This window comes from Microcaecilia unicolor, chromosome 3 (genome assembly GCF_901765095.1).
Source record: "Microcaecilia unicolor chromosome 3, aMicUni1.1, whole genome shotgun sequence".
Taxonomy (NCBI): Eukaryota; Metazoa; Chordata; class Amphibia; order Gymnophiona; family Siphonopidae; genus Microcaecilia; species Microcaecilia unicolor.
Genome location: NC_044033.1, coordinates 318,174,071 through 318,188,331, shown reverse-complemented (window position 1 = coordinate 318,188,331; position 14,261 = coordinate 318,174,071). Strand labels below are relative to the sequence as shown.

The 14,261-nt window shown below is 44.8% G+C and overlaps 1 protein-coding gene across 1 annotated transcript in view; it reads left to right on the top strand.

Annotated features, from left to right (window-relative positions):
• SP1 (Sp1 transcription factor) overlaps window positions 1-14,261 on the top strand; it is a 66,705-nt gene that overhangs the window by 33,055 nt on the left and 19,389 nt on the right. The window contains exon 5 of the mRNA XM_030198364.1: window positions 2,434-2,633. Coding sequence (XP_030054224.1) covers window positions 2,434-2,633 — 200 coding nt within the window. The remainder of the gene's footprint in view (window positions 1-2,433; window positions 2,634-14,261) is intronic.

The following is a 14,261-nucleotide window of genomic DNA, read 5'->3' as shown; positions in this document are numbered from 1 at the left end:
TAGCTGTTACGCAGATTGTAGGGCCGACTGCAGTGGCCTCGGGGGGGGGGGGAGATGGGGGGAGGGCAAGTTAAATGGTTGTTATTGCTTTGCCTATGTGCTGTTCTCTTCTCTGTTTCCTTCCCCTGCCTCACTATGATATTTGAATGTGGTGGCTAATGTTGGCTAGGTGGGTTTGTTATAGGGGTGTTGAGGACGTAGTGGGTTGGAAGGTTAGTTGCTTTGGGAAATGTTTGGGGGTTGGGGGTCATGCTCTGAGGGGGGAGGGAGGGAGGAGGGTGGGGTGGAGCATGAATGTGGGGGATTTTTTTTCTGGAGTGGATGTGGGGGATGTTGGGTATGAGTTATATAGGGGAGGGGGAGGAGAAGTGGGAAGAAGAGAATAGGGGGTGGGCTTGGGGGAACAGAGTGGATCTCCAGGTAAAGATAGTCGAACCAAGGGTACAGGATTGCAGCGGATATGTAAGGTGTGTTGGCTGTTGGGGGCCTAGCTGGGGGGGGGCCCAACTGATTGTTAGAAAGAAGGTTAATCTGAGAATTGTATTACACGCAGCAATCTGTTTTTAGTGCAATTGCGAATTGTTACGCTCAATGTAGATGGGATTCACTCCCCTGTCAAGAGGACTAGGCTTCTGCAGTATTTAAAAAGGCTAAAGAGGGATGTGGCCCTGCTGCAGGAGATTCACTTAAGTCAGATGGAACATGCTAAGTTGCGGAGGGACTGGGTGGGGGAGAGATATTCGGCATCCTATAATGACCGCCAGAGAGGAGTGGCCATGCTGATAAAAAAGGCCTTGGCATTTACACTCCATGAAATTATACAGGATCCAGAGGGATGTTGGGTAATAATCACGGGAAGTTTGCAGGGAGTGAAGACAGCTTTTTGCAGCCTTTATGCACCGAATGTATACTCTCCCAAATTTGTCACTCAAGTTCGATCTAAATTGGCAACATTGGATGCTTACCCTTTAATAGTGGGGGGAGACTTTAATATTACTAGTGACCCATCTATCGATTGTAAATCGCCTAGGCAACCCCTAAAGGACCATAGCCATAAGGGAGTCAACTATTTGAGCAATGAGCTGGCACTGGTAGATGTATGGCGTCTCTTACATGAAGAGGAGAAAGATTTCACCTTTTCTTTCTCATTCTCATAAGATGCATGCCCGTTTAGACTATGTATTAGTATCGGGAGTATTGATGGGGGAGGGGGGGGTTCAACAGGCGATGATCGGAGAGGTGGAGATATCTGACCATGCGCCGGTATGGGTGGATCTTAGTTGGAGCACTAATACCCGACCAGCTCGCTGGTGTATGAATCCAGCCCTATATCAAAGTGTTGAGTTCAAAGACTACCTGAGAACTGCTTGGTTAGATGCTCTGAAAATAGGGTGGAGGACGTTGGGCCGCGAGTCTATTGGGAGGCAGCTAAAGCAGTTCTTAGAGGAAAAATTATCGCATACATCGCATCGGTGCGCAAGAAGAGGGATTAGGACATAATGCTCACGGGGAAACGACTAGGGGAGGCTTGCCGAGGGTATATGTCGCGCCCTGCGGAGGAGAATAGGTATCAGTATATGGAATGTAGTAAGGAGATGCAGAAGTTGTTAAACGCACATGCTTTGTATAGTATTAGATTGTATAAATATGGTCTTCATAGATGGGGCAACAAAACTGGGAAACTCTTGGCATCACTGGTGCGACAACGATCCGGGAAAAATTACATTGGCAAGATGAAAGGCACGGGGAGGCAGCATCACCTCCCAGGCAGAAACACAAGGAGAATTTTTGCGTTTATGCATCTTTATATTATAGATAAGGGCTCTTTTTCGGACCGTGACTGCGAAGCATTTTTTCGGCATTTGCGATTCCCAAGCCTCTCAGTAGAACAGGCAGATTAGCTAATTGCACCCATAACGGGCAAGGAAGTGCAAGCAGTGATACAACATTTAAAGCTGGCGAAGGCACTGGGACCGGATGGCTTGGGGACAGAATTTTATAAAATTCTGCAAGATCACTGCATACCGACATTTATAGGTATGTGTGAGGACATACGCGAGTCTCAAACAATGGGCCCCACGCTAAATCATTACATTATTAAAGAGAAAAAGCCGGATGGAAGCCAGTTTATGGTTTTCGCTTAGTAAGTATTTGTTCACTGGATAAATGTGGTTGTTACATGGTAGGGGGGTAAGCGGGCATGGTTTACATTACTCACTGATCATGAGCTTTGCACAGCTCATAAAGTATAAATGCTATGTAAACTTCCTGTATGGTATTAATAAAGAGATTAAAAAAAAAAAAAAGACTGCAGTAGTGCCTGCCTTGGTAATGATTATACTATAGGAATATTTCCTTGTTGCTTTGTCTTTAATCTATAAATAAATAGTAAATGGAAAGCATGGCTTTACACTCTTGTTGGACTCTTTTCAGGGGCTCTGGGGATCCAGGGAAAAAGAAGCAACATATCTGCCATATTACAGGCTGTGGCAAGGTGTATGGGAAGACCTCCCACCTGCGAGCCCACCTCCGCTGGCACACAGGCGAGAGACCCTTCATGTGCAACTGGGTATATTGTGGGAAACGCTTCACACGAAGTGATGAGCTACAGCGGCATAAGCGCACACACACTGGTGAGTGAGAAGTTATTGAATAACATTGCATTTTTAAGCCCCCTCTTGTCCAACTTTTTTTTTTTCCTGCTAGTTATGACTGACTGACTTGAACGTGAAGAAATATGACACATTTGAAGTTAAATCATGTATTTGCATAACATTTATTGATTGTGTGATCCTTGCTTTCTGGATTCTTTGCATTCTAAAGAAAATGGTAGAAATTTGAGGTAGCATCAACAGTATCTCTCTTACCTACTACATAACTTGCCACAGAGTGCGCTAAAAATAGGAGGAAAAAGCCTCGGAACACCGTCTCATCCTATTAAAGTGATTAAGACTTATGGGGTGAGTCACTGGCATAAAAAGCCTCCTCATACAGCTGTAAAACTCTGTGCAGTGTTTTCAATTTACTGGTAACCCCCAATTCTTGCAGTTTAAAATTTAAATTTTAACAAGACTTGGCTTTTAAAAGATGTGCTCAAGGAATAATTCTCTGTAGACCCCCACCTAATGTGGCCAGAGTTTCTCCAAAAGGTACTTCAAGATGTCAGATCAATTTGCTAGTGTTCCCGCACTGCTTACTCTACAGCGTCTTTTGGGAACGCTGGCAAATTGATCTGACACCTTGAAGCAGCTTTTGGTGAAACTTTGGCTATAGTCGGTGGTGCTTAGGAATGCCAGTGGCCTCCGTTCTTCAGTGTCAGAAGTGAAGGAACACTGGGAATGGATGCATTAATTCAGGCAAGGCCTCATTAGGAACCAATTTTATGTTTTCCCTGTGGTGGATAGTCTGTCAAGTGATTTACAGGATCATGAAGCACCCCTTTTTAATCTTAGTAGCTGTGGTTTGGCCATGCCATCCTTGGTATGCAGACCTAATCAAGCTTCTGGTGGACCCATCACTGTTTCTACCTAGGCGACCAGGGCTCCATCAGAGGCCGGTAATCCTAGATGACCCAGATGCTTTTTGGCTTTCAGCTAGGCTCTTGAAGTGAAGTGTAACACTCAAAGGCTATTCTCCCATAGTGATGATTACTTTGCTGAAAGTGGATAAGCCCTCAAACATTCTTAGCTTATGTTTGGATCTAGAGACTCTGAGTACTGGTGTGAGGAACAGAACATAGTGGCATGATGGGCTGATTTGGATTGGATTAGCCTTTTTATAGCAAAGTTTGGATAAAAGTCTAGCTTCTCTGCCTCAAAAACGCATGAGCTGCAACGTGAACATTAAGCAAATTAAGTGCATGGTGAACCTCTGGGATCCCATGCAAATGTGGTTAGTTTCTTCAGAAGGTTAAGCATATCCATTCTCCATGGTTTCTGGCAGCTCTCCAATAGGACCTCAACTTCGTTTTAAGGGTGCTTGCTGTGCCACCTTTTGAGCCACTGAAATGGGTTTTGATGTGTGAGCTGTCCTTGAAAGTACAGCAGTCTGTTTAGCTCAGAGGATCTCAAGAATTGAAAGCCCTTTAATATCAAGACCCTTTCTTGCATTCTTTAGAGGATTCAGTTTACAATGGAAGGCTGCTGTAGCCGAAAAGGTAAGGGAAAGGAAGTTAGCCTTCATACGTTATATGATGACTCAGAAAGAAGAAGACATTTGAGAATACCTGGATAAGCTAAGAAACTAGAAAAGCTGTCAGGAAAGTGAAGAGGCAACTAGAAGAAAAGATAGTTAAAGTGGTAAAATTGGGGGATAAGATGTTTTTCAGATATGTAAGCGACAGGAGGAAATGCCATAATAGCAGCTCAAAGCTGAGGGAGAGGAATACGTGGAAGCTGATAAGAATAAAGCTGAACTGCTTAACTATTTCTGTGTTCACGGATGAAAGTCCAGGGGTGGGACTGCAGAAAACAAATGCAAATGGGGATGGATGTATGCTAGACCAAGACCCGTTCTCAGAGGACTGTGTTCGAGAGGAGCTATCTAAACTAAATGTGGACAAAGCGATGGGGCCTGATGGGATATATCCAAGGGTGCTCAAGGAACTCTGAGAAGCTCTGGTGCTCCGCTAATGAACTCTTCAATGTTTTTTGAGAGTCCAGAGTGATTCTAGAGGACTGGAGAAAGGCGAATGTGGTCCCTTTGCACAAGAGTGGATGTAAGGAGGAGGTTGAGAATTACAGACCTGTCTGTCTGACCTCGGTGGTAAGTAAACTAATGGAAACGTTTCTAAAGTGAATTGAATTGAATGCAGGACCCGAGATAACATGGCTTCACTAGAGGCAGGTTGTGCCAGACAAATCTGATTGATATCTTTGACTGGGTGACTTGGGAGGAGTGATAGATGTGGTGTACTGAGATTTCAGTAAAGCCTTTAACACAGTTCCACACATACAACTCAGAGTACCCTTGGTGTACTTAGATTTCAACAGAGCCATCGACACAGTTACGCACAGGCGACTCGTAAATGGAGTACCCTTGGTATGGGACCTAGAGTAACTGACTGGGTTAAAAATTGGTTGAACAGAAGGAGACGGAGGGTAGTGGTAAATGGAGCTTGCTCTGAATATAGGGATTTTATCAATGGAGTACTTCAGGGAGCAGTCGTAGGGCGGCCATCTTTGTGAGTGATATTGCAGAAGGGCTATCTGATAAGGTTTGTCTCTTTGCAGATAATACCAAACTTCTCCCAACAGGATGGACACCCCAGAAGGTGTGGATAACACGAGGAAGGACCTAGCAAAACTTGAGGAAGGGTCTAACATTTGGCAACTGAGAGTTAATGCTAAAAAATGTAAGGTCATGCACTTGAGTCACAAGGATCCAAGTTTCCAAACAGGTGGAAAAAGCGACGATCATAGCCAGAAGGATGCTGGGTGCATAAGGAGAGGGATGACCAACAGGAACAAAGAGGTGATAGTGCCCTTGTATGAGTCTCTGAGACCCTATTTAGAGTACTGTGTGCAATTCTGGAGACCGCACCTACAGAAGAATGTAAAAGGATGGAGTTGGTCCAGAGGGCGGCTACAAAATTGGTAAGCGGACAAAAAACATAGGGACAGGCTCAGGAACCTCAACATGTATACACTGGAAGAGAAGAGGGAGAGAGGAGATATGGTAGAGATGTTTAAATATCTCAGGGAAATTAATGTACAGGATGTGAGCCTTTTTCAATGAAGGGAAACTGGAATGAGGGGGCATACAATGAAGTTATGAGGAAGCCACATTGAGCCTGCGAATCGGTGGGAAAATGTGGGATACAAATGCTTCAAATAAATAAATAAATAGGCTTAGGAGGAATCTAAGAACGTATTCGTTCATGGAGAGGGTGTTGGAAGCGTGGAATGGCCTCCTGGTAGAGGTCGTGGAGACTAGGACTGTCAGAATTTTAAAAAGTGAGGGATAAGCACGTGGGATCCCTTAGGAAAAGGAAGAGTTAGTGGTTACGGAGAATGGACAGACTGGATGGGCCATTTGGTTTTATCTGCCATCATGTTTCTCTTGAAGGTGGTGTCATCCTTTCATCTGAATCTGTGTCTCTCTTGCAGCTTTTAGGTCATTTGAGAGGGAACATTTCTGGGAGAGTCCTTCATGTTGGATGTTCGCAGACCTCTTCTTTGCTATGTAAGGTTAGCAACACCTTCAGAGAAGACTACTACTACTACTTAACATTTCTAAAGCACTACTAGGGTTATGCAGCGCTGTACAATTTAACATAGAAGGACAGTCCCTGCTCAAAGAGCTTACAATCTAAAGGACACGTGAACAGTCAGTCTGATAGGGGCAGTCAAATTGGGGCAGTCTGGATTTCCTGAAAGAGTTAGGTGCCGAACGCAGCATTGAAGAGGTGGGCTTTAAGCAAAGACATTTGTATTTTTCTGCTTTTCAGTGGTCCGTGTGAGGGGGATCATGGGTTCAATGTACCACATTTTTGTGGTACAACCAAATTGGTTTACACATATGCAGGTACTTTTTCTGTCCCTAGTGGGCTCACAGTCTGTCTTCTACCTGGTACACTGTAGTATTAAGTGGCTTGCCCAGGGTCACAAGGAGCTGTGGTGGGGATTGAACCCAGTTCCCCAGGTTCTCAGCCCACTGCAATGGCCATTAGGCTATTCCTAATGGGCAGGCAGCCTTTTTTTTTTTTTTTTTGTTACATTTGTACCCCGCGCTTTCCCACTCATGGCAGGCTCAATGCGGCTTACATGGGGCAATGGAGGGTTTAAGTGACTTGCCCAGAGTCACAAGGAGCTGCCTGTGCCTGAAGTGGGAATCGAACTCAGTTCCCCAGGAGCAAAGTCCACCACCCTAACCACTAGGCCACTCCTCCAGCCTTCAAATCCCCTATTGTTTAGTGGTTGAGTCAGTATACATTTGTAATGATAGAGTTGTTCCGGAAGGCCTCGGGGCGCATTCCTCTAGATACAGGTAGCAGAAGCCAGAGCACTTTCTCCAGAAGATATTTGCAAGGCAGTGATGTGGTCATTGCTGCACTCCTTTTAAACATTTTACAGGAGTGATGTGTAGGCATGCCAAGAATAGTGACTCTAGTAGGGCAGTCATAGAGAGGGCCTGTCTTCCTCTCATCCTGGGGAATAAAGCTTTGGTATATCCGATTGACTGGTCTGGTAGGATGATAAGGAAAGTGAAATAATTCTTATTTCTAATTTCCTTTCCTTAAGTCCTGCTACACCAGTTCAGCATCCCTCTCAGGAAGACTGCTGCCCTGGGTTATCTGTCAGCATATTCCCTAGCACTCACTTCTGGCTGTGTATATATTAAGAGATTGTTTCTTTCCAGAGAGTTCCCTTAGTTAATTCATAATGCAAATACACAAACTAGGGACCCACTATTTACTTTTGGCTTAACATCAGTATACTGAAGTGTTTTCTGCGTCCCATCTGCTAGAGGGTGGACACAATCATTGGTTTGGACAGGTTTGGCAGGACTCAAGGAATGAAAATTAGCAGATTAGAATTATTTCACCTTTATTACTATTATCTAGTTCCACTACTTAACATGAAAAACAATTTTACATTTCCTTAGTGTCCCTCTGGACCGGCCCCTTGCCAGCTAGAGAGAGATCCAGTGATCTCAGTTTCCAGCAGGTGGAAGGTGGTGAGCCCTTCAGTCTCATTCTCTATCCTTTTCTGTTTTTCTCTGGGACATAACTTAATACATTTCTTGATTAGCTTTCGAAGGTTACCCTTCGTCAGATCGGAAATAAGCAAATGTTGTAGATGACAGTATATATGAGCGAAACATCAAAGCATTTCAGTGACAGTCTAACAGGATGGGGGTGGATAGGTGCGAGGGAGACAGGAGAGCACTGCAATTTACAAAGCAATACAATTTTATGCTTTGTAATGAGCTAGAAAACCCAGATCTTTAAGTCCTGTCTGGTGGGTGTCAAAATATTTAATCATTTTGACTTCAAAGGTCTTACGTTCCTGTATTGTTTTATTCCCTTTCAGGATCCTTACCATGAAATCACTGGTACAGTGTTCTGGTTTTGTAAAGTGCTGTCCCACAGGCGTGACATCTTTGTTTGTACTGGCATTTTTCATATGATGTCTATGTAAATTAAATCTGTTCTTTAGCATCTGATTTGTTTCTCCAATGTAGCAGCCTTCATTGCACTTTTTACACTGAATGATATATACCACATTGGAAGATGAGCATGTGAAAGATTCCTTAATGTTGAATATTTTTCCTTTGTGAATGATCGTGGGGTCCTGTGAGATATTGTGGCATAGTTTGCAGCTGGATATATTGCAAGGATGTGTACCATTCTTTTCTTTTTGAGTCTGTGTTGGGAGCTTACTTCTAATTAACTTGTGTTTTAAGTTGGGTGGCTGTTGGAAAGCCAGCACTGGTGGGGATGGGAATATCTCTTTCAGTAATTCATCCTCCTGGAGTACAGGCTGTAGATCTCTTATAATTTTTCTTAATTTTTCCAGCTCTGGGTTGTATGTCACTATAAGGGGGATTCTGTCTGTGGCTTTTTTTTCTTTGTACTGTAGCAGATTTTCACTGGGTGTTTTGAGGGAGGAGGCAATATTCTTAGAGATTATTTTGGGGTTGTAGCCTTTCTGTTCGAAGGATGCAGTCAGGGTTTTGAGGTGTCTGTCTCTGTCCCCTGAGTCAGAGCAGATACGGTGGTATCTTGTGGCTTGGCTGTAAATAATGGATCTTTTTGTATGTGAAGGGTGGAAGCTGGGGAGTAGTCAATTTTGAATCTGATCGTAGGATTGAAGGAATTGTGAAATTGTTTCAGAGTTTCTTCCCCCCAGTCCAAATCATAAAAATGTCATTGATGTATTGGTAGTATTTTAGGGGTTTGGTCTGGTATGCATTCAGAAATGTCTCTTCCAGCTCAGCCATAAAGAGGTTGGCATATTGGGGTGCTGTCCTGGTGATTTCCTGTGCATATTCAGGCAGCACAGCTCCCGTTTCTGCCTTTTGTGCGGCTAGCCTCTTCTCTTGCTGCATTCTTATTGCTCATAGCGTTTAAAAAAAAAAAAAAAAAAAAGAAGGCACGATGGCAGAGAAGCTCCACCGCTGTTTGGTCTGTCAGCGGAGGGTGTCAATTCCAGCGGTGCTTGTAAGTTTTGCACCGCAGTGGAGGATCAGTCAAGGGAAATAGCAGGGACGTCTCATTCCTCGGCGGCTGGGGGGGGTCCGATTTGGGCGTGTCTGTTTCGGTGAGTTCATTCTTTTTGGCAGCTCTGATTTTTTGGCGGGAAACGCCGCCATCTTGCCTTCCCCTTCAGTTTCTGCGTCCCTGCCCGCAGTTCCAGTTTCTCTGCTGGTTTCGGGTCCTGCTCTAATTTTTTTTCGGCGGGTGAAGGAGGCTTTCCTCCTGAATTTGTAGTATAAATGTTTCAGGCTTTTTTTGCTGCATAAAGCGGGTCCGGTTGAAGCTCCTGGGAAGAGGCCTCAGGAGGAGCAGTTAGGGCCTGCAAAACGCTTTAGACAGTCCTGGAATGTAGAGGAAGACTTTTTTTTTTCTTCTGATCATGACCAGGACAAGACCTCTCTGGAGTAGCCAGATTTAATTCCTGGGGGCCTACTGTCTGAGGATTTTTGTCAGCCTGAAGACGTTGCAGAGACTCCTCCGGTGGGAGAGGACCCATCCGTGGTGTGAATTTTTCATAAAGATGACATGCAGGATCTTATTTCTCTAGTTTCTACTACTTTGCGTTTTGAGGAGTAGGAGGCGTCTGTGGCGGAGCCCAGAAAGGTTGATTTGTTGGTAAAAGGTATTCGCCACCTAGGTAAGACCTTCCAGGGATATTATTCAGGCTCAGTGGGAGGTCCCTGATTCTGCTTTTTGTCTCGCTAGGTCTATAGTCCAACTTTATCCTGTTCTGGATTCCGACAAGGAGCTTTTGCACCCTCCAGTCGTAGATGCCACGGTCTCTGCAGTTACCAAACGAAATACAGTTCCCAGGGATAGTGGTTCCGCGTTGAAGGATGTCCAGGATCGCCGTATTTATTTATTGCATTTGTATCCCACATTTTCCCACCTATTTGCAGGTTCAGTGTGGCTTACAATACATTGTGAATGGTGGAAATACAGTTTGTTACAACTTGGTTATGGATTACATTGTGAGGAGTTATGCGAAAAAAAGTCATATCGTTAAGGGAATAGAACAATGGAGAAGAACAATAGAACAATGGAAGGAAATAACGGGAAACTGACAGGGCAGCTGAACAATAGTAGAACATTCGGTATAACCTTTTTCTGTGATTAGAGGTATAAATGTGGTGAAATTACGGGGGATGGGAAATTCAGAAGGAGTGTATTGTTGTATCACTAACAGTGTGTGTGGACTTCATGTGTTTTCATCCTTGCAGTAAATCTTATCAAAGAGATGAGTTTTCAGTGATTTGCGGAAGTTGGTTAGTTCGTAGATCGCTTTCAGGTTGCGTGGCAGCGCATTCCAGAATTGCGCGCTTGTATAAGGAAAGGCTGACGCGTGCAGCGTTTTGTATTTTATGCCGTATAGAATCCCTGTTAAAGAATTGCTTTGATGTCTCTGCTTTGGCAGTGCAAGCTCATATTTGTGGTTCCTTAATGGCAAGAGCTTGTTTTTGCTGGTCTTAGAGGGTCTTGGACTGGGCTTCAGATGACCTTTCCGCAGTGGATTCTGAGGTTGCAAAGTTAGAGATGGGTTCAGCATTTTTAGCAGATGCCCTTTACGATTTGCTTCGAGCCTCTTCTAAGTTTATGGCTTTGTGTGGTGGTCCGTTCTCTTTGGCTTCGTGGCTGGCAGCGGACGTGACTTCTAAATCCAAGCTTAGTAAATTTCCCTTTAAGGGTTCCTTTTCGTTCGGTGAGGTGTTGGACAAGTTGGTTCGTGGCTTGGGGGAGTGTAAGGTGCCTAGGCTTCCTGAGGATTGTCCCAGGGGGGCTGGCCGCGGTAGAGACTGTGATTTTCATAGGTATAGGCCGGGCAGGGTGGTTCCGGTTCAGCGCTTCAGATTTTTTCAGAGGACTCCTTTCGGGGTAAGCGTGGAGTGTTAAAGCTTCGGCCACCATTGCATTTTCCATGTCCTACTTGGAGTTTGAAGCTTGTTTTACATGCTTTGCAGTCGGCGTCATTAGAACCACTTCAGCAGGCGTCAGAAAAAGATCTTACGCTTAAAGCGGCGTTTTTGGTAGCTCTGGCGTCAGCACGTAGGGTGTCGGAGCTTCAGGCCCTGTCGTGTCGGGATCCTTTCTTACAGTTTTCAGAATCCGGGGTTACGGTTCGTACGGTGCCTTCATTTCTTCCTAAGGTGGTGTCGGCGTTTCATGTGAATCGGCCTCTTTTTCTACCTTCTTTCCGAAAGGAGGACTGTCCAGATTCTTTCCGACAGCTGCGCCTTTTGGCTGTCCGGCGCGTTCTTTTGCAGTACTTACACATGTCAAATGAGTTTCGGTGTTTTGATCACTTGTTTGTCCTTTTTTCCGGGCCGCGACAGGGTTTTCCAGCGTCTAAGGACACTGTGGCGTGTTGGCTTAAAGAGGCGATTGTCTCAGCCTAACTTCTGGCGGGAAAGTCTCCGCCGGAGGCTCTGAAAGCGCATTCCAAGCGGGCTCAGGCTTCTTGGGCGGAGACTTGCCTGTTTTCTGTTCTTGACATCTGTTGGGCGGCGACGTGGGTGTCACATCTTTCTTTTGCTAAACATTATCGTTTGGATGTTGCGGCAAGGGAAGATGCGCTCTTTGGAGCTGCGGTTCTCTCTCGGGGAGCTGCAACTTCCCACCCAGTTTAGGGAGTGCTTGGGTACATCCCACCAGTTCCTGGATTCATCTGCTGCTGAAGCTAAGGAAGGAAAAATTAAGACATACCTGATAATTTTCTTTCCTTTAGTCCCAGCAGATGAATCCAGGATCCCTCCCTGTTGCAGTCTGTTCATTTTCAGCAGAATCTGTATTAGGCAATGCCATTAGTTACTCGGTTATGAGTATTGTTCACTCCGGTTGAGTGTGTTTTCTTTTATTGTGAGTTAAGTGATGTTCCTGTTCTTTTCTCTGCTTTGGGATTTGTGTTATACTAAAGGGAGAAGGACCAGTACACAGAGGGTCAATGCCTGTTTTTTAGTGTTCTCTATCTCCACCTGCTGGTAGACAGATACAACCCACCAGTTCCTGGATTCATTTGCTGCGACTAAAGGAAAGAAAATTATCAGGTATGTCTTAATTTTTCCATAGAAAACAATAGTAACTGCGAGCAGCTATAATAACCCTCCTCACCACCACCCTCTACCCTTCCAACCATAGGAGCCGGCGCTGTGGGTGCTTGAGCACCCCCAATATAGAGAAAGGTCCATGTATGTGTTCAGGGAGGAGTTATTTCCATTAGGCTTAGCACCCCCAATCATTTTGAAAAGTTAGCTCCTATGATTATAACCCCAACAATAGCTGATTTCTACTACCCCAAGAAACCCTAATCCACCCTGTTAAAATGTCCAGGGGTACAAAGTACAACTTGTTTTATATGCCCTAGTGGGGAGAAACGTGCCCTATGCATCACTGTTATGATTTTTTCATCTGTGGATGAATAAGTCATCAACAATCTCAGGATTCCGTCTAGGTGTCCTGTCTTCCACAGTCCTTCCTGCAATAGAATATGTCTTCTTAGAAGATGTGCTGGCAGCAGGATGTACAGGATCCCCCATGCAAATTTTGCTAGATGTGGCCAGCATTCTCTCTCTCTCTCTCTCTCTCCCCATTTCATCTGTGTGTCCCCCCCCCCTCCCCCCCCCCCCCCCAGTCCAGCCTCTGCCTTCTCTCTTCCCCCTCCTACCGTAACACCACTGCTGTTGCTTCTCTAGAGCAGCATCAGTGGCACAAGAAGCCAGCCTCTCCATTGGCACAGGTGTTGGTCTTGACCGCTTGATGTCACTTCCTGTTCAGGGGCAGAGCTAGCAGCCTGCGCCAAAATACTGAGTCAGTCCAGCCCCGTGGTGAGTTTATCTTCTTTTATTGCTGCTGCTTGGGTGACGGCGGGAGGGAGGTGGAGAAGTCCCAAATCAGGACTCCCGTTTTTTTCAAAAACAAATTTAATCGTTTCAAATGGTGAATTGGACAGTATTAGTGCATACCACCCAAACACCACCATTATGTTCACCTAGCGTCAAAATACACTCCACCAAGTAAGGTGTGTATGTGTAAGAGGTCATTTATGCACATAAATGTCCACTTACAAACATAATTGACAAGAATACCATTTCATGCCTTCTTGCTGCTTAAAACAAAGCATCTCCTTGTAGATTTACACCTTATATGTCACACTCAGTAAATTTCAAAGAATGTATTTTACAGTTCATCCACAGGGTGGCACTGCCCCCATGTCAGCAGCTATTGCAGTGCTGCTTCACCACTGTCATACATATGACAACCAGTAGCAAACTACAGTCTTAAGCTGTCTCATTCTTGTCCCTAGTATCAGTCATGATGAATCAAACAAAGATCCAGCATCCTCTTTCCAACAACAGCCAGTCCAGATCACAAGTATCTGGTGGATCCAAAACAGAGATCCACTTCTCGTAGGTCATTTCCAGGGATGAGCAATGGCTCTCCCAAGTCTACCAGAGTAATAATTTTTATGGACTTTTCCTGCAGGAATTTGTTCAAACCTCTTTTGAATCCCGCTAAGTTCTTTGCTTTGACCAGTGGAAATGGGTGCTTGGTGGGGAAAGCATGCAGAGCATGCCTCATAATAATACTTCCAATTTACTTCTTTGTGTCTGCTTTGTATATATATATGACCAGAAAAGGAGAGAGGCAGGTTGAAAGGAGCCATTCCATCTCAGTATATCTCTTGTTTCTGTGCTGCAGAATTTTGGAACTGCTTCTGTAGAATTGACTTGGGCCACTTTTTTGGGAAGCTTGTTTCTCTGGAACCCCAGTCCCGATCTGACCTGTTTTTTGTTTTTGTTTTTTTGTCTGTTTTCCTCCATGTCAAATTTGGTCTCTTTCTGTTAACTATTCAGAGACTTGTTTACCCTTAGGCAGGCAGACATTCTTGATGTTTGTCAGGCCTGACAAATTACTTTGGATTTAGGAATCAGTTCCACATTAGAACCAGCAGGTGAGAACTTACCCCCCCTCCCCCCCCCACCACCACCACCACACACACAGTCTCCACTGAAGTTGAAGAGGTGGGGGAGGATATCTCCTGTTCCTTGTCCTCAACAGCAGATGAATC